The sequence below is a fragment of the Phyllopteryx taeniolatus genome, chromosome 1 (genome assembly GCF_024500385.1).
Source record: "Phyllopteryx taeniolatus isolate TA_2022b chromosome 1, UOR_Ptae_1.2, whole genome shotgun sequence".
In the NCBI taxonomy this organism is placed as follows: Eukaryota; Metazoa; Chordata; class Actinopteri; order Syngnathiformes; family Syngnathidae; genus Phyllopteryx; species Phyllopteryx taeniolatus.
In genome coordinates this window covers 10,367,117-10,388,329 of record NC_084502.1, presented here as the reverse complement: position 1 = coordinate 10,388,329, position 21,213 = coordinate 10,367,117, and the positions used below count along the sequence as shown (strand labels likewise).

Sequence of the window (21,213 nt, the reverse complement as noted above, 5' to 3'; positions counted from 1 at the left end):
TAATTCTGCCTTTATATTTTAGAGTTTGATTTCTGAAATTTCACCAGTATCACCAGTTTAGCTTGTTTAAAAAAAAAGAAAAAATAACAACAAATATATATATATATATATATATATATATATATATATATATATATATAAAACTGTTTTCATCTTTTCAACAGTGCATAAAGGCTTTCGTATTTCTGGGCTATTTTTTTTTTTTTGTGAAATAAATTTGAGTTGCTAAAGAATGTCAAAAATTTGGGTTGTGACTTAATGACTAAGTTAAATTTTGGGTCCTGAGGCGAAACCAATTGGGAACCACTGAGTAGCTGAACGTTTGAATGTTAAACTTACATCTACAGTGGTCTATTTCCCCTGACATTTTTTAGGCTTGAAGTGGGGACTTGATAACATTGTGCAATTGCAAGTGATGCTAAGAGTAACAAAACTGGCCCATTTTTTTTCATAGGGTCCGTTGAGAAAAGAAAAGACAGGGGGACAAGAAGCAAGTTGGGTAACGGTAAGGTGGACCGAGAGAGTGTGCGTGAATAGCTTGTGTGTGTGTGTGTGAGCGGGTTACTCTGTGATTTCCGAAAAATCGTTGCAGTTGAAGTTGTGTTTGTGTGTACATTGTGTTGTAAACGTTAATAAACTTTAATTTATGCGCACAAACCTAATCTTTTGTGTGCTTAGTATGTACATTGCAACATTTAGAGCCTCTGATTGCAATTCATTGGTCGAGAAACAAATTCATTGTCATAGTCTGGGACCCCCATGGCCACCCCCCGGCCACCCAAAGGATAAAAGTCGACCTCCGCCACTGAGTGACTCCCATGTCACTCAGTAGGCCAGGCCCAGCCTTTTAACACACAAACACACATTCAAAGTCACAGATACTACAGTGTAGAATGTGAGGACGGTGACTCCAAGTGGACAGAAATAATACTGGCCCCTCACATGCATATTCTCTATTGGTATTTGATATTAAGCATAAAGCTTTAAAATATAAATAATAATATATGGCCGCTACTACTTGGCTGACTTTTGTCTATAAACGAGAGACTACTGTCGTGCATGGTGATTTATGTTAAGTTGTGAGGTTTTAGTCCCGTCTTTCATGCTGTTACGTCTGCTTTTATTTTATGGTATTGTTTCCTGTCGTTGCAGACGCTTCATTTTCTCCCCTCGTGTCTCCTTGTTGTAGTGATTGTTTCCACCTGTGTCCCATTCCACTCCAATAGTCTGCGTCTACCCACCCTTTGTCAGATTCTCTTGTCTCCTGCTATGTCCGGAATCAGCCATGATAGTAAGACTGACTTTTTTGTATGATTCCAAGCGTCCATGCTAGTGTTTCAAGTGCATCCTGAGTTTTTTTGTAGTTTTTTTTTTTTTTTTTTTTGCCTCCAGTTTTACTGTGAACTTTTTGCTGCTACTTTTCGTGCCTGGATTTTCCAGCATTCCTGAGATAATTTTTCTTAAATGGCTTTCCCAGCTTTGCTAGGATTTTTTTTATTATTATTATGTGTTTTGTTTGGACTTTAGCGAGCCCTGTTGAGTATTCAATAAATCTTTTTTTTTTTTTTAAGAAACTAATGTGAATTGATGGTGGTCGGATGTTGTCAAGTTTGCTGGTGTCATATAGCGGTATGATTTTTTTGTAACTCATAAGTCAAAGCACCACTGTCTACTTTTGGGACATTTTTGTGTGGTGGCGTGCTGTGCAATATTTGCATTAGCACATGTGCATTAGCCCAAAAGGCCGGGAAAGTTGCCCAGCTTACTACAGTAAATGCCGTAAAAGTTGTCCAGGTTGATAGCCATAACAAAACGAGCATTCTTGAAAAATGCTGTCATCTTATACTCGCGGTGGGTTGGGATCTGTGCCTAGACTCGAGGATACCTGTGGAAAACCATCAGCAGGTGCCAAAACGTCAGGCAGCCATCATCGGACGGAGTCGTCTCGGAGTCGCTCTGCGTACGCCCCGCGTGTCTGTTAATTGCGTCTGTTTGCTTTGAGTCACTGTCAAATCAGTTACGGCTTCTTGGCACCGCCCAGAAACCACAAACTGACCAACCGGAATATTGTGAGGCCACAAATGTTGGAAGCACACAAAATGTACTTTTCAGAGTCAAGTGTGCTGGAATGTTGCTTGTAAAAGGCCACTGGGCACCATAACACCAAATGGAGACAGAGAAACAATTTATTTTCCTCTCCAAAACCACATATTGGCAAGTGTTGATTTTGCTGTTGTGTTGGCTCTTTTCTCTCTCTCTGTCCCTTCTCATGCCACATACTATACTTACCAGCAGGTGTTGTTGCTGTTCTTGTCTTTTGCGCTTGCTTTTTATTCTCTTTTCTCCCTTTCGGCCCCGCCCCCCCCTACCGTGCGAAACCACATGTTGCAGATGTTTTTTTTGTTTTTTGTTTGCTGTTCTTTTTGTTCTTTCTTTTCTGTTCGTCCCGTCTCAACCCAGTAGCAACAGGCATTGCTGCTTTTGTTAAGGCTTTTCTGGTCTCCTTTCTCTCTGTCCATCCCCTCCATAACCCCACACAGACAGGTGTTGTTTTTGTTTTATAGTTTCTGTGCCTGTCGCCACTCAATCCACATACTGTAGGTTTTGTTGTTGCTGTCATCTTTTGGTCCCCGTGGACCATGATGTTTGCAGATGACATTGTGATCTGCAGTGAAAGCAGGGAGCAGGTGGAGGAACAGTTAGAAAGATGGAGGCATGCACTAGAAAGCACAGGAATGAAGATTAGCCAAAGTAAGACAAAATATATGTGCATGGATGAGAGGGGTGGTGGGGGAAGAGTGAGGCTACAGGGAGAAGAGATAGCAAGGGTGGAGGACTTTAAATACTTGGGGTCAACCGTCCAGCGCAATGGTGAGTGTGGTCAGGAAGTGAAGAAACGGGTCCGCGCAGGTTAGAAGGGGTGGAGGAAGGTGTCAAGTGTGTTATGTGACAGAAGAGTCTCTGCTAGGATGAAGGGCGAAGTTTATAAAACAGTGGTGAGGCCACCAGCCATGATGTACGGATTAGAGACAGTGGCACTGAAGAGACAACAGGAAGCAGAGCTGGAGGTGGCAGAAATGAAGATGTTGAGGTTCGCTCTCGGAGTGACCAGGTTGGGTAAAATTAGAAATGAGCTCATCAGAGGGACAGCCAAGGTTCGATGTTTTGGAGACAAAGTTAGAGAGAGCAGACTTCAATGGTTTGGACACGTCCAGAGGAGAAATAGTGAGTATATTGGTAGAAGGATGATGAGGATGGAGCAGCCAGGCAAGAGAGCTAGAGGAAGACCAAAGAGAAGGTGGATTGATGTCGTGAGGGAAGACATGAGGGCAGTTGGTGTTCAAGAGGAGGATGCAGGAGATAGGCTCACATGGAAAAGGATGACGCGCTGTGGCGACCCCTAAAGGGACAAGCCCAAAGGAAAAGAAGTTGTTGTCTTTTGTTACTGCTTTTGTGTGTTCCTTTCTCTCTGTCTGCCTGTTTTCAGCCAAATACAGCCCGGTGGCATCCCAGATAGATTAATAGTAGTATTTCAGACTTACCTGTCATACAAAATACATGTTGTCACAATATGATTTACAATACACCCAAAACAGTGTGTGTGTGTGTGTATAATTGACTTTCATGAGCTTGTAGTTTCTTCTATAGTGTCATCAAGTGGTCAAATCTGTAAAGATGTACTGTGTAAGGGGATTCAAGCATTGGCTTCCTAAATGGAAAAAAAAAAAAAAAAAAAAAGCATGACGGGGAACAATGACTTTTTATGCACTTGGTGTATTTTATATCGTAAAATCTGTGGATCAACCATCTTATTAGAGGAAAAGTTTGTTTCCAGGGGAGAACATTTTCTAAAGACACTTCTACCATCTTAACGCCAATTAAATATAACTACTGTGTACTCGTAAATGCCAGGAATTAAAAAGTCAAGAAACAAAGTCATATGACAAAAAAATATTCTTTAGGGGGGAAAATTGTAAAAAAAAAAAAAAAAAAAAAAAAAAAAAAGAGAAATAGGTATTTTTACAGATGATTTATTGCAATTTTTTTGCAGACCTTTAAAACTATAAGATACAACTTCTGTTGCCCCCTACGCTGGAATTCAGTATTACAACAACAGACCTGTCGCTTCAATATGACATAGCGGGCCGTTGTATGTGATGATCCGACCACATTTTTATCTTCTTGAAAGACAGCGAGAGGAAAAAAAGATGGATTTTTTTGTTGTTGTAAATTCACTATTATTGATGCGTTTTGTGCATGCGTTGCTCGGATGTAGCTTAACTTTATTTTACGTCAGGCACCTTGTTGGTCAGCTAAGGAGATTTCACTTGCGGCAGACGGTTGTTTTAGTGTTCTTTTATCACCGAAACCTGTGTGCATTTGTGATGAATAGATCAGTCATGCATTGTTCGGTGTGTGTATTTTACATCAGGCACAGTGTTGGGCAGGTGAGGAGTCCTTGAAAATAGGTTTTGCTCGTTCGTGGCAATTATTGTTTTAGTTTACACAGTTATTTATGTATGATTATTGTCTGCTACAGAAACAAAATAATATGTTTATTGAGCTTTTTTACAAAAGGGCCCGCGCTGGACCTATTGCAAGGTAAGATGCATCATTTCTGTGCCGCCATTTTCGCTGCACTACCAAGGGAGCCAGCGTGGGAATGAATTGGGCATTCACTAATGCCTAGATCAGACTACAGGATTTTAGCCCCAATGGCCCGATTAGCTATCGCGGGCTATTTCCCAGATTGGGCCCGACATACATTGTCTGGAACATCTAGTTTTGTTTGATTTTTAATTTATTATTATTTTTTGGGGGGGGGATATCGTCTTTGGAGTGTGGTGACAACTCTCCTTGACGTCGACCAATAAGATTGCGTATTGTCACCGGCGCATCGCCTCCCGTGCTTGCCATTGTCAACATTTATTCACATGCACAAACTAATGTTTACTGAAGCTTTGGAGTGTGATTTGACAGAACGACGGCATGTTTATGTACAGCTGTTAGTGCTAGCACTAGCTTGCTAGACTACATAACGTTTTATTGCCTGCTTGTGAGCAGTATTGTAGTAAAAGTACGTGAACATACCTCAAGCCATCCTTGAATTAACGTCCTCTCCCGACACCGGAGACGACCACCACACGTTTTTTTTTCTCATTTTGTTCTTTTTTTACCCACACAATAAATTGGCAGAATGCATTGTTGTTGTCATCGCCATGGTAACGGGTGTATCTGGTCGAGTTGACCAGTGACACGTTTTCTGATTTGCCTCTCCGACAGTGTTTGATATGACAAGATAAAGCCCAGTGATCGTAAAAGACGGGATACTGTGGTATCGGAATACGTGACTGACATAGTGCAATCGTGAAAGACCAAATTTGTCTTGTTGTCTGATGCAGGTATAAATATATATATTTTTTTAAACTGAAAAATACAGAGGAGCTGAGATTCGTAATCAACATTGTGTCATCTCGTCTAGTTGTGGCTTCGGTGAAAATGACTATTTATTTATTTAGTTATTTTAACAAAAAAAAAGTTACTACGGATTTATGCTATGGCTCGTTGACACCCGGGGTTTCGGGGATTCCAGTTTGAGAACCGCTTTTTTTTTTGTTTTTGTTTTTTTTTTACTTTGACTTGCGAGCACAAACTTCAGATACGAGTGCTGCATGGTGGCGGTGAACTCAGTTCAACTTATTTCACAATGAGCAGGAGTTTGGTAAATAGTGAACAATTCTTAATTCTTTAAAAAAGAGGCTTAAAGCTATTTATTTCCAGTCCCAGATAAAATTTACTATCAACCAAACATAGCACAGCCGGCACGGTGGGGGACTGGTTAGAGCGTCAGCCTCACAGTTCTGAGGACCCGGGTTCAATCCCCGGCCCCGCCTGTGTGGAGTTTGCATGTTCTCCCTGTGCCTGCGTGGGTTTTCTCCCGGCACTCCGGTTTCCTCCCACATCCCAAAACCATGTTAATTGACAACTCTAAATTGCCCGTAGGTGTGAATGTGAGTGTGAATGGTTGTTTGTTCCAATGTGCCCTGCGATTGGATGGCAACCAGTTCAGGGTGTACCCCGGCTCCTGCCCGATGACAGCTGGGATAGGCTCCAGCACGCCCGCGACCCTAGTGAGGAGAAGCGGCTCAGAAAATGGATGGATGGATAAACATAACACAAAGAAAACTAGAAGTTGTGTATTTGAAACAAGCAAACAACTTGGCCTTCGGAATGCCCCCCTAGCTAAATGCTTACATATAATGGAAAATGCCATTGACGGGCAATGATTAGCATCCATAGTTGTGGCGTTATAACCCTTTAAGCAGCATATATTAGTGGTGACTCTTATTTGTTTGTCTGTGTGACTGTATTATAGTGCCCTCAGGTGGTCAAGGCGGGCACACCAGAAGGAGCAGCACAATAAATTGAATTGAAGCATTAAATCATCACGCAGTTTTTTTACATTCTATTTATTTTGTGGTTATCATTCTATGTTTTTGTAAATCACAATATTATAGAGTGCTAGTTTTATTAAAAAACATGACAATTTTTTTTTTTGGGGGGGGTGGGTTTAAATGAATTAATGGTATTTCCATTCATTTCAGTGGGGAAGTGTTTTGAGTTACAATTGAGTCACGTACCGAATTGTTATTCAAGGCCCCACTCTAACATTCCCCTTTTTATTTCTCATAAGAATGTCATCTTGTTTATGGGCTCTTCATAAATGACTGACTTTTCTTGTAAAATGATCGTAATATTCCAATTTCTTTCTGACAGTTACGACTTCATTCTGGTTATTGTGTGACTCAGTTCTTTCTCACTCTATTTGGATTCACTTTTTGATACGACTCATTTGATGATTTTGAGAACGTCACTTCTTGGAGAGATTTCACTCGGCCGCCCGACGTGTCCCGGGCCAATCAAATAGGAAGTGGGGGACGGGTTCGTGTATGAGTGGGCTTCATATTCAGCACAACTGGGCCTGGCCTGGGCTATCGTGTTTGGCGCACAATTCAAAGACTTGTGCTGCCATTTGGTCAAGTCACAATTGAATTCTCAAAACGTGCTGGCCATTTTCTCCGCAATAGTGACAGAGTTGGTCGAGTTCTTTTTGAATTTTTCACATCAGTGAATTCCTTTTGAACGTTTGGACACTGCATAATTTCCTCATTTTGCCTGACCCCGCAAGGAGCAAACCTGCACACATACAGCCACACGCACACAAGATTTTACACATGCTGAAACAGGTCTTATTAAATCCAGAAATGCTGTTAAAGTTAAGCATAGACTCTTTACAGCAACAACAGTCTGTTTTGGGAAATATTGTTCGACCTCTTATTAGACTTCACCGGAAAGTGTGACGCAAACAATAGTTGAGATTTGTTTCGAGTTTGTTACCGAAATGTTGGCATTTATAATTCAATGACTGCAGTAGCTGTCGTTCATGGAGGTGGCCAGGAAATAATAGTTTTTCAAGAACGCACCACTGGAGGTCTGCGGTAATGCTACATTAGCTCCCACCTGGAGCCCACCTTGTCCATCGCACGCACGCACGCACGCTTAATGTCTCTCAATCAGTCTGTCTGATTCTATATATAACCCGTGTTGCCACTGCCCACCCAGAAAAATCTTATTTTCTCCCCCGTTTGACTTTGTTAACATTGTACACGTTGTGTACATATTAGCGATGACATCATCCTGACATGGATGCTGTGGGTGGTCAAGTCGATGCTGAATGTGAACTCCTTCTTTTTTTTGATTGACCATTCAGTGTTGAATTGAAGAATGGCAATGAACTGGAAATGTTAGCAAGGTTTTTGCTAACTGGTCTACTTTCCTGAATTTCTCTCTGCTATCTATTGTTCTTTCATTCTCATTCAGTTCTCATTATACGCAATTATAATTTTTTTATAAACAGCTATCAAAACTGATGATCTTTAAAAGACATCTTTTTTATACAGCATAAATGACCAGATGTACCAAATAGATTTCAGCCTCCATGTGTTGCCATGTCAATCTAATCTGCCCAGGGCCTTCACCATTAACTAGTGCTGGCCTATGAAACATAACATTTGTTAGCAATGGGATTGTTTCTTTAGACAATCACATTCCAAATTTGTCTCAAAGGCTAGCTAGCTGCCCCACATTGTCGTGCACATTCCTCTTGCGGTTGTTACTCTTTGAAAAAGTAACTTCGCTACTTTACTGATGACTTGATTGTAAAAGTAATTGATTTGAAAAGTTATTAGTTACATTGAGCAGCTGCCTAGTGCACATTAATAAACAGTTAACTTTTCCATGTCCCATTTCCCATTTTGGATGTCCTCCGCGGTCGAGCAAGCTCGTTAGCTCATTAGCTCATAAGCTCATAAGCTCGTGGGCTAGCGAATGCAATAAACAGTTAACTTTCCCCTAATTGTCTCTGTTGTGTGGCTCTACTAAGACTAATCGCTAGTAGCAGGCCACTTCGCGTCGCGTGTGGGTCACCACAACAGAGACACTGTAGCCCAAATGACAAATAACACTTCAGGGAAGATACATTTTCACCGTGCAGGCATAGCGGGATGGCTAACTACACGATTGAGCGGTAGAAATGGGCCAAGCTATTTTATAGCCACAGACGGCGCTCAGCACTTATATTGTGGGGGAGGGCGGACTCACGCCAGAAAGTATACGTCTCAGCCCACTTGCGTTATCGGGCCAGTTTTTAGCCATGCCCAAAAAATCCGCACAACTGAGAAAGTGAAAAACTGTTTAACTATATCTCAACAATTCAGTACTAAATTGTTGTCAGTCTTTGCATGTTTTCAGCACTTACCTTCAAAAATATTTAATGTATTAAAAAAAAAAAAAAAATGAAAATGACTTTACAGGCAGGCTTGTTTACGTTACGCAATTTTGACTGTTTCCTTGACAAACTTTTCCAATATTTGACTATCCAGAAATCTTTTGGCTCACAGACGAGACTTCTGGCTCCCATCTGCCTCGTTTTTTTTCTCCAATAGATGAGATGATCGGATCGAGTTGTCTCCAGTCTCACATGCTGGCGTAATGCCATGGAAAGCAGACGGAAGAAACTAATCGAATCTCGTTTAGGTCTGTCTCACTTGAGGAATGGAATAGTGGAAAAGTGTGTGACTGCCTGGTGTAAAAACATCCGCATTATAAAACATTCACCAATTAGACTGGAATCGTCACCACACCCGTGTCTCCCCTCATTGCATGTTGAGCTACGTAAAGCTGGAACATCACATGGCTGGAAAGAAAGGGAGGGGAGGAGAAAAAGAAGTGGAAATAGGCAGCGGGAGGAGGAATGGGAAACATTTGTGATGGTGCTCCAGTGGCTGTTTACACAGTAGTCAGCGTGGCGTGACATCAGAATGCAGCAGACATTATAAATGTCAACAGCAGGGCCAGTGGCGGGCGAGACAGACGCAGCCTGGAGACAGACGGACGCACACTCTCGCCCTCATGGACCGAACGCTGTGTGACTGTGTGACGGCCTCGGCCCTGCTACTGCTGCTCGCTGTGGCCTCACAGGTGAGCCTCACACGCGGGTGTTGGGGAGGAAATCCCACTCATTTATACACAGGGAAGATTTAACAGACTTGCCATAGTATGACATCATGTCTGCTGGAAATAAGTGGAAAAGTATTTTTTTCCTTCACTGATTGTTTCCTTATTTATTTTTGTAAAATATATTTTTGTGAATGGACTTGACTCAAGTCAGACTTAAGTCACCAATTTTGAGGCTTGAGATTTGCTCAGCTAAAACGTATGAAAGACTTGACTTTGACCTGAAGTACATGACAAGTCCGGCCTGTTTACATTTGAAAAGCTCCATTTTCAAGATAGTGTGCCATTTGTTTTGTTTTTAAAGGAAAAAGTTCACTTTGAATCACTTTAATTATTCATTGTTTCTGATAATTTCATAATTATATCCAATTGTATTTATTCATTTAATTTTCTTCTCTATAGCACTATGAGCTCAGTATCGTGGAAGGAGGTCCGAAGATAACACATTTGGATTCAAGCATTACTGTACTGTGTGTGTTGAATAAAATCAGGAAAAAGAGAATGGCAACAAATTGTCTCATATGAATGCTGGACTTCAAACCCATTTGTTAAGACTCGGCTCCCCGATACACCGCCCGACCGGCTTGCTAATTAGCTTGCTGCTAATTCCGGAGCACTGTACTTTTCCCTCGTCTCCAGCGAAGCTACAATCAGTACGCTCCACTTCTTTACTTCCGCTGTGGTTTAATGTCACTGCCGATCTCCCATCATGTGGATTATTAATATGCTCTAGATTGTTTGCGCTATGTCTGACTCTCACGAGCGCAACTCCGCCGCTTCGTTACTTTTCCGCCATACTTCCGAATCCAATCCATGCTGGTTTGTTGTGTACATGAGTGAACTGGCATGAGTGACATCATTATGCTCTGCACTGTACCTGAAAAATCGAGTATTTGCACTTTCTTACTTCCCACCATAGCTATTAATAACCATTAATAATACAGTTACATCTTAGTAAATTTGAGTGGAGTCAAAAGCTCAGTTTAGTTACGTAGTTCAATTCAAAACGTGGAAATTTTGTAGAGAGGCACTACACACAGAGTGAAATATTTAAGGATACATTTTTTTAAAAAGGATAAAAGAAATTATGGAATTAAATGGACTTTTCTGCCATATTCTAATTTATTGGGCTGTACAATTTGTACAAACAAGCTGTACAAACACATCGTATCAGTGTTTGAAGCGGTGGTGGAGACAGTTTTTTTTTTTTTTTCCATATTTCACGATAATTATTTGATCAGAAGCCTTCCTCTCATCTTGTTCTCGCAGGTTTTGTGTCAGATGTGTGATCGGCCGTGCCTCTGCCCCAGTCCCGCCCCCCAGTGTCCCCCCGGAGTCCCCCTGGTGCTGGACAGCTGCCGGTGTTGCCAGGTGTGTGCGCGACAGCGGGGCCAGTCATGCACCGAGAAGTTCCCGTGCGACGGTCAGCGAGGGCTTACATGTGACTACAGCGTTAGCTTCCCCGGAGGCCCCGGAGAGTGTGTCGGTGAGTAGCTCCTCTGACGGGACAACATCCTGGACTGCGGGTTCTTGGTGGTATCGCTTGGGCTCCAGTGGCGTGTCACTGGACTTGCACCCTCAAAAGCCAGGGGTGTCAACCTTGATTTAATCCGGTCTGCAACAAAAATTAAGAAGACAGTTTTTGTCACACTGCATCATTTGAATGGCCATTGTGCTGCTCTTTCTGGTGTGCCTGACATGGCCACCTGTGGTCAGTATAAGACAGACAGATGGATATACTGTTCAGTTAGACGTCCGAACTCCTCTATACTAATCAGTATGGCACTAATATGAGCCGATCTTCTCTGAGGATAAAGAACGTATGACTTTTTTAGTACTGTTGTATTGTCTGTCTACATTTGTTGCTGCGCCGTTTGTGTTCAATCCGTTGTAGCATTGCAACGTAGACACTATTTAGCACTAGCATTAACCTAGCAGACGGAAAGGCTAAGCTATGGTTGTTTTAAATACACAAAGTGTAATTATCTTTGTTTTGTTTAGTTTGACAGTAAACTTAAACTAGGAGCAGCATTAAACAGCTTGAAGCCTCTTTTTTCAAGAATTGTTCACTAATTCTATCTGCTAAACTGCTGCTTTTTTTTTGTCAGGTGAGTAGAGTTCACTGCCACCATACAGCGTACAGCGCTCCTGTCCCATAGCAAACATTCATATGGCTTGTATCTCCAAAAACCTCAAATTTTAGTCACTTGTATCTCAAGGCACCACTGTATTAAAGGCCACATGAATCGGACAGTACACTTTTGATTTTGATTCAGTCATTCATTAAATAGGCAAAAGTGGCAAAACACACGCACGCCGCGTGAAACGACTCGCAAGGAGCACGGAGGAGACTTTAGTTCTGTCAGTGGAGGAGGAGAACCACAATCACTGATACGCTTTAAGCAGCCAAACACACAAACCGTTAGCCTAATAACATAATTGCCCAAGTCACTTTTTACTTGCTGTCACAATATCAATAATAAATACGGCTGTGCTTGCTTTATGTCTGCGATTGTCAGTCATCTAGGTCATGGTAATCCACAATGGTTGAATCAAGGCAACTGGACTCTTCTTGTTTGTTGAATGATTTTTTTTTCTGAAAACAATCAAAAATGACGCGCCATTACGCTATTAGGCAAACAAGATACAAAGTGAAAACACTCACAAGGAGAATGGAGGCGATCGTTCAGTCAGTGAATGAAGGGAGAAAAAAAGACAGCCACCGTCACAATGCACTTTCAGTTGTTTATTGAACGGGACAATCAGCCTAACACTCCCAAACAAAATGAAAACACTCGGAAGGAGCATGGAGCTGATGTGGAAAATGGTCAGTTGGAGCTGGAGTCAGAGCTCCTAATGTCACTCGCTAGGCCATGCCCCTTAAAGGCACACCAACACGTGCACCAGCACGTCAATGTGTGTGTGACTTTCGGCTTAATTGTAATATATACAAAACAGTTTATTTCTTTACAATCATTTTATATTAATTTTGTATAGTTGTGGTATTCCTTTATTTAAAAAAAATGTTTAGTTTTTTCCTAGCATGTATTTTTTACAACCTATCCCGCATTATTCACAGGAAGCCTCACTTATTTGTGTGTTTTGTTTTTTCCCCCGCCGATGTTGTGTTAATATGACACGTCAAATATTTGTGGATTTTCACTATTCGCGGTCGGGCTTGGTCCCTATCCCCTGCAAATAGCTGTACTGCAGCGATTCTCAAAGTGGTACGTGGGCTCCTTCTGGTGGTACTTGAAACAATCACTGCCTAACGACAGTTTGAACACAAAGCTATTATTCTGAAAGCTTCATTGTGCCTTCTGCCATATAGTGAAAGAGCATTTGTTTGTTCTGTCTTTCAATATACATCACTAACATATATAGATGAACAAGATACATGATTTGTAGTAAATAAATACTAACTTCCAGATCAATTGTGCCCCTTAGCTCAGGAGGATCTGACGTGCGAAGTCAACGGCATCAGCTACCACGACGGCCAGTCCTTTCAGCCCTCGTGCGATGTCCACTGCCACTGCAGAGGCGGCGGCGTGAGCTGCGTGCCTGCTTGTCCGCTGACTTTCCGCCTCCCCACTGCGGACTGCCCTCATCCGCAACATGTCCGGCTACCGGGGAAGTGCTGCAAGGAATGGGTCTGTGAGAACCTGGACAACTCTGTGCTTCAAGACGCCATCTTAGGTAAACACATTACAGTCAACAGTATATTGGCGGTTCGGCATTCTCAGGTTTGCCTATTCGCCGATTTTTTATTTATTTTTTTAACTTATCTGTCATTATTTGCTGAGAAACTCACCTAGCTCTTTTTGTGCTCACGCCAAAGAAATAACAGTATTGCTTTATTGAACATCTAAAAATATACCTGCACACCACCCAAAAAAACAACATTATCTTATATCTTATATATATATATATATATATATATATATATATATATATATATATATATATATGTATATAGTGTACTGAGCTCATCTTAATTTACAGTATTCCCTCGTTTATCGCAGGGGTTAGGTTCAGGACCACCCCTGCAATAGGTGAAATCTACAAAGTAGCGGCCACATATTTGGTTTTATTATTTATACATATTTTAAAGCTGTATGAACCTCCCCATACTTATTACGCTTCCCCACACTCCTATTAACCTCTACCATACTCTTATAAACACTTTATATACTCTTAAACACATTTTAAACTCTTGAACATACAGTAATGCAATGTGTGTAATGTTTATTTATTTATTACGGTACAAATAGTCAAACACACAAATACCAAATAAGATCACTCACAAGGAGCTGCTGCAGGCCAAAACGTTTTTTTTCCCATGTAATTTCCCTTGATTGGTTCCGGAAATTACTTATTTCCTTATGTAATACAAACAATGAATCTTTCTCCATATATCTATGCTATTAATATATAGTTACATCCAGAACAATCAAATGCTCTTCCACTAAATGGCAGCATGTCCAATTAACCTGTTGCCATTCATGCAACAGAATAATAGCAATGTGTTTGTGACATTTTTGTTTGCCGTTGTGCCAGAAGATTTTTGGAACGTATGTTTCAGCTCCAAAGTTGGAATACACTGCAATACTGGACACTATTAAGAATTTGACACAATGTTGTCATAAATTGGATCAAATTTAGATTATTCATTCTCAACTCAGACCAAAAATAGGGAGGTGTAATTTGTAACCTCACCTTCCAAGAGCTCATCAAGCTCAACTACATCACGTTGGTGGCTCAGTGGAGGATTTTTCTTTTTTTTAGTTTGATTTAAACTACAAAGAGTTGGAAAGGCTTGGCGATGGTAGTTTCTTCCAAAAATAACACGCATACACCATAATATTAAGTAGCCGATCGGCATGCAGGTATCGTGGGGCAGATATTCAAGGACAAAATGTTCTCCTGCTTGTCCCTTTAATGTAGTCAGACACTGTTTGGAGTTTCGCATGTTTTTCTAATGGCTTCATATCCCTTCTCCGTCTGCTCTCTCTCTTTCTCACAGTCAAACACAGTAGAATAACATCCACAAGTGTTTAATCTCCACACAGCTGGTTGTTGCTATGAAGAGCTATTAAAGGAACTGTTTGCACCTTCCTCCCCCCAAAAATGTGGCTTGTATTTGGCGAGACGCAGCCCAGTTAAATGCATAATAAAAACTTGCAGACATGACCCTTCATGATGTGTCATGCTGCCATATGGACGAGCAATCACGGAGCCACCAGGGAGGATTTCACTAATATTTGCAGAAATAACAACATGTGCATGGGAAATATGCTCGGAATTAAGTTGGTTCACGTTTGACAGAATACCTTGACATGCTGGAAAATAAGCTCATTTCTTTTCCATGCGTAGTGTTACATAAGTCGAAGTCTCCCACCTGTTAGTTAAATATTCATTTAGTTCGAACACCACAAGAAGTTGTACAATTTGGAGTTGGACAACATTTTTGGCTGTTTTGAACTGTCACTATAGACTGTCACTATACAGCAGTGTTTACCAACCTTTATTGAACCAAGGCACATGATCTTGTCTCAATTTACTCACAAATTGACTTCCTCAGTGTAAAATCTGGGTCATCTTAGTTGAACGCAGAGCTACATGTGAATGGCAACATGGATGTGCTGTCTGCCATCTAGTGGAAAAGCATCTAACTGTTGTGCATGTCATTATATGTCACTACAAGAAAGAGATGAACAAACACATTATTTGTATATATATATATATATATATATATATATATATATGTATGTGCATATATATATATATATGTATATGTATGTGCATATATATGTATATGTATGTGCATATATATATATATATATATATGTATATGCATATATATATATATATATATATATATATGTATATGCATATATATATATATATATGTATATGTATGTGCATATATATATATATATATATATATATATATATATATATATATATATATAGAGAGAGATATATATATGTATACGTATATATACAAATTTGCTCTTTCACGATTGCACTGTCAAACTACTGCAATAAAATCTTGTATTCCGATACCACCGCATCCTGTTTTTTACGATCATTGGGCTTTATCTTGTCAACTTGTCACTCGTTACCGTGGCGACGACAACACGAGTAGAGCGCGCCGACGGTATTATAAGGACAAAATTGGGAAAAATGTGTGTTGGTGGTCACCGGTGCTCAGGACAGGAGAGGAGGTTCGTTTAAGGCTTGCTTGGGGTATGTTCACGTACTTTGAATACGATGCGGCTCGCAAGCAGGCAACAAAACGTTATGTAGCCTAGCAAGCTATTGGTAGCACGAACGGTTGGACGTAAACATGCTGCCGTTCTGTCGAATCATGCTCTAAAGTTTCAGTGTGGGTGAAGCAATTTAATTAAAAATAAAGTAATTTAATTACAGTAAGTTAGCACCCATTATTTCTGTCAACAGGTCATTTAAATAGACACATTCCTCCACAAGCATTGACTTTAGAATCGAAGCTCAGGCGGCTAGTTTTCAAATGTAACTAAGACTGTAATCGTGTAAACTTTCAAAAGCAACTGTAATTTATTTAACTACACATTTTCTCCCAGTAATGTAGTGGATTACCGCGATATAAATCTTGTAATTAAATTACGTAATCCCGTTACATGTAATTAGTTACTCCCAAACACTGATTATTTGTAGTACTTAAATAATTAGTTTGACAGTAAACTTCAACTGGCAGTGACTTTATACATCTTGACTTTATACATCTTGAAGAACATCGTGAAGAATTGTTCAAAATTTGCCAAAGTGCTGCTGTTGTGTGTTGAGTTGAGTTCACTGCCACCATGCAGCATTCGTAGCTTAAGAGTCTGTGCTCACAAGCCAAAGTTAGAAATGGCTCGGACGACGGCTCGTATCTAAAAAAAAAAAAACCCGTTTGTCGAGACACTCGCATCTCAAGACACCAGTGTAAATGGTCGCTACTTTGCAGATTTTCATCTATCGCGGGAGGTTCTGGAGCCTAACCTCCGCGATAAACAAGGGACTACTGCATTTTTTTCTCACAATAACACCATGTGGGAATCCGGAATGTTTAATTATTAAATATGATCCTAACCCTAATTACCTTGGTTACCAATGCTAAAATCCCTTTCATTCCACTTTCTTTGTGTTTTTGTGACTTTCCTGCCAGCCATGAGAGCAAACTCTCTCCAGCCACCAGCCCCGCTGCCAGCTGCCTCCGTCTGCACGGAGCAGAGCACCCAATGGAGCGCCTGTTCCCAGAGCTGCGGGGCCGGAATCTCCACACGGGTCTCCAACCGCAATCCAGCCTGCAAGCTCCAAATGGAGACTCGTCTTTGTAAAGTGCGACCGTGCCATGCGCAACTACCCATGCCAAGCAGACCCATGGTGAGTCTTGTTTGCTGTAGTTCTTCAAGTGCAGCGGGGGTGGAACTACTTTAAATAAAGGTTTTGATTGTATTTGACTTGACCTCCATGCCGGACTAATGCGCTGCGGTGTGCTTGTGTGCTGTTGCATCAGCAGGGTCAGTGCACGGCCAGCTACACGTCACCCGGACCCGTGCGGCTGGTTCACCACGGCTGCAGCAGCACGCGCGCCTTCCGTCTGCGCTACTGCGGCAGCTGCGGCGACTCTCGCTGCTGCACGCCGTTCCACACCTCCACCATCGACGTGGCCTTCCGCTGCCCCTCTGGAAAGCTACGACAGCGAGCGGTGATGGTGATTCACTCGTGCGTCTGCCACAGCAACTGCCCCTACGTGCCATTTACTAACCCGGCTCTTCGGGGACACAGACCCTGACGAGTCGCCATGATAATGCCACACTTGGAACTGGTGGGCTGAATTTGGAAGCTGGGTTCACTAAGGCCAGCACGGATCCATCGTCAGCCTTGAAAAAGACAATGACTATTGTCAATAACAAAGCCGTTTATTTCTGCACAGATGCTTACCATTGCGTGCGCTGGGAAGGAATTATGTTACAAAGGATAAGATGTATACTACAGTGTTGCCTTGAGATACGAGTGACAAGTTTTTCAAGATACAAGTGCGTCAACTAAAAGATACGAGCACTCACAGTTGAGGTTTCCTCTCAAATGAAACATAAAACAAATTGAATTACACTTTGTGTACTTAAAACAAGCAAAAAAAACCTGACAAACGTAAGGCTTAGCTTAATGCTAACATAAAATGGAAGATGGCATTGACCTGCTAACGATTAGCATCATAGTCGCGGTTTTAGAGCCAACGGATATTTGAACTCAAATGGTGGAGCAACACATGTAGGGACAATATCACTATACTCACAGGCATATATTCTTGAACCTCTGCGGAAAAAAAAGATTAATATTATTGCAGCTTACTGAGTCACTGAGAATAGTGACCATCTGAATACAGACAAACGAAGAAGAGCCACTCGCTTCTTCCATTGTCTCTATGACTCTACTGCCCCCAGTGGCGAAGGCAGGCACACCAGAAGGAGCAGCACAATGAACTGAATTGAAGCATTAAATCATGATGCACAAACTTTTTAATTATTTTACATTCTATTTAATGTTACTACTTATTATTATTAGTATTATTATTATTATTATTATTACTGTTATTGTTTTAATAAAATACAATATTATAGAGTGTTATTTTTTCTTATTAAAAACAATATAAAGGTTTTTAATAGGGAAAGATGATCTGAGATACCAGTGTTTTGAGTTACAAGTATGGTGGCGAAATGAATTACACTCGCATCTCAAGGGGGCAGCACTTTTGGCTTTTGGGTGAAATTTCAAGATGAACTGAAAATGCTCGCTTAATTTAACCTTTAAACTTTTGAACGCACATGACCGACTGTTCAGTGTCGGACTACCTCTGACACAACTTGCTGTTTGACAACTCGGAGCGGAATAGCAAAATATACAAGCAGGTGTTTGACCAATATATTGCCTGGCTCAATTAGAATTGCTCTTGAAACAGTCCTCGTCCTCCTTTTGACATCACGAGAGCAAGACGACACCGAACAACTGATCACCATTGCCAGGCTTTGAACAGGATCTGTGTTCGTTCATTCGTGGACCAAACACCTGTTGCGAATTTTGATGTTCAGCGCCTTGTTGTCAAACCGCAAGTTGTGCCAAAAGTACTCAAACATTGAACAGTTGGACACGCACTCAGATGTTTACAGGTCAAATTAAGATCACTTGTAAAGGTTATAGTGCATTTTAAGTTCCTCCAGAAATGTCACTTTTAAGCCTCAACTTTTTGAGAGTAGTGCAGGCCTACGTGTATATTGTATAGGGATATAGCGGAATGTGTGTGCAAGAAAGCCAACTGAAGAACATGTGCACTGAGATGAAGTAGCGCCACCTCACGTGGACTTCAAAAAAACAAGAAAATGACTTCAACTTGAACCGGGCCTACCTTATGTTGCTTTGTCATTAGACAAACGTCTTTATTCTGCTAAAGATAAATGGAGGATATTTGTGTTAAATTAGTCCTAAAGAAACATTGAGGGGGGAAAAGGTATAATATGATGTTACTAAATTAATTTTACAAGGGGAAATGGATATCAGTGCATGAGTTTGTTGGTTGACTACGTAAAGATGAGCAATGTAGAGAATCTCCTCTACTTTTGTAAAAATAAATAAAATAGAATAAAATGTTCACAACAGAATGAGATTACGATCGGAATGGGGACTTTAAAGTTATTGTGCAAATGTTTGTGCACACATTACAACTTTATTCTCATAATGTTGGGACTTTATTTTTGTAGTATATCAAGTTGTTTCGTTTTGTTTGTTTCAGTGTGGCATATTTGAGTCAAGGTTTCATTGACATGCTTGTATATATTCTTTTCTATTTCAGTGAAAATCCTCTTCAACATTCTGTATATTTCTCATGACTTTTTTTTACCTTTAGGTTTTCGACGCATTTCATAATAAAAATTGTGTTCAAATTTGGCAGCACATTCCCTGTTTTTAATCCTATTTGCATCAGAATGAGTCTGAATGAATCTATAAATAAGAGGTAGAGAATTACTAACATACTGTAAGATGACATCATATTAATCTGTCAACTCACTCATTCCCGTGATAGGCCCTCAGGCACACGAGCCGATCACATTTTACACATTTGTGTGGCCTATACAGAGCTTCCAAATCTGTACCCTGAAAAAGACAAACCTCATTTGCATTTAGTCTTTTGTTTTTTTCTGAGTCTGACACCTTTCAGACTGAAACAACAGATTTTAAAATGTCTAAAAAATTAAAATGCACTCCTGTATTTTTATTTTGTAACACACTCCTAAATTTAAATACTTTTTTATTGCACTGGGCCTTGACAATCGGTAGGTCTGCTGGTCCATGGAACTTAAACCAGTTTAATTGAACCAAGGCACCAATTTTACATTAGTAGATGTACAGCACACAACTGACGGCACACTACCAAACAAAAATGTCACGAAAAGTATGAATTCTGAAATAATGATCATTTTATTTCAATTTCCTCATAAATGTACGCAGTGTCAAATCTGTGCCTGTTTAATTGAACGCAATACAGTATATTCACCGGAAGGCCATAACTTATTCTGTTGTATGAATGGAAACAGGTGGTCTATAACGTTAACGTATAATGTCTATATTCTGTTTAATAGTTCGTTTTTCTAAGATTTCTCTTGCGCTGACCGTTTGACGAAGTTTGAAGTGACAGCTGAAACTGTCAGCAAGGTAAGCGATTTCTTTGTCTGAACAAATGAGATTTAAAACAAATAAAATACAATAAAATATGGGGATACACAAGTTAACTGTATCTTCTACCACCGAATGGAAGAGCATTGAATTGTTCTGCCTGTCACTATACGTCACTGACAGGGGTGTGTGTGTAGGTCAAGTCCTGTGGGTGGCCTGAGCCCATGACCTAAATTTGGAAAGTACCCTCCGGAAATGTCATCAAACTTTTTAGACCTTGAAAAAGACCATTTGTGGACAACCAAAAGTATACATATATATTTTACGTGATGCGTCGAATTGTAATTAATTTTGACTCGAAATAAAATATTATTGGTAAGACTTTGAGTTTTTGCAGGGCATGTCAACTTTTTTTTTTCCTGCCTCATACTCTTTAAAAAAAAAAAAAAAAAAAAAAAAAACACCACATATGAACACGCCGTATCTTGGCATAAGATAAACTCTTTGCTATTCAATTAGCTAACGATAGCTCCAAGTCCCCAATTAGCTTATTAGCTAATAGTTAAGCAGTACGCACCATTGCAAGCCCCGCCGAGTCAATGCCGACACATAACATAGAGCAGTTCAAGAGGAGGTATTGAAGCATCGCCGTGTGGTCAAATGTCATTTTATAGATTGTGTCAGGCTTGTAAATCAAGCATTACCTGGTCATTAGCTTTAACACAGCTGCAAATGTGTGTAGCGGTTCAGACCACAGATATTAACTATACGCCAGCGCGCTATAGAAACCCTGCTAACGAACGTGCCTACCTGGCGGCCATGTTGGAAAGGTCGATGTTCCCTTCAAAGACGTTGGACATTGAAATTAAGTCATACCTTGTACATTTCTCAACCGATTTTCACGAGGTTAAAATTTTTAGGGTCAATACCAAAGCGTGT

General features: G+C 40.6%; 1 protein-coding gene across 3 annotated transcripts; it reads left to right on the top strand.

Annotated features, from left to right (window-relative positions):
- Positions 1-1,212: 1,212 nt before the first annotated feature.
- ccn5 (cellular communication network factor 5) lies at positions 1,213-18,229 on the top strand. Of its 3 annotated transcripts, none has more exons than XM_061769803.1 (6): positions 1,271-1,291; positions 9,409-9,540; positions 10,846-11,062; positions 13,024-13,272; positions 16,769-16,986; positions 17,123-18,229. In XM_061769803.1, the coding sequence occupies exons 1-6, from the start codon at positions 1,286-1,288 to the stop codon at positions 17,396-17,398; spliced, it is 1,098 nt and encodes a 365-aa protein (XP_061625787.1). In that variant the 5' UTR covers positions 1,271-1,285; the 3' UTR covers positions 17,399-18,229. The 3 variants fall into 3 exon arrangements, with proteins under 3 accessions (XP_061625798.1, XP_061625787.1, XP_061625779.1); XM_061769795.1 differs by having other exon boundaries at positions 17,120-18,229; XM_061769814.1 differs by lacking the exon at positions 9,409-9,540 and having other exon boundaries at positions 1,213-1,291; positions 17,120-18,229.
- The last annotated feature ends 2,984 nt before the right edge of the window (positions 18,230-21,213 follow it).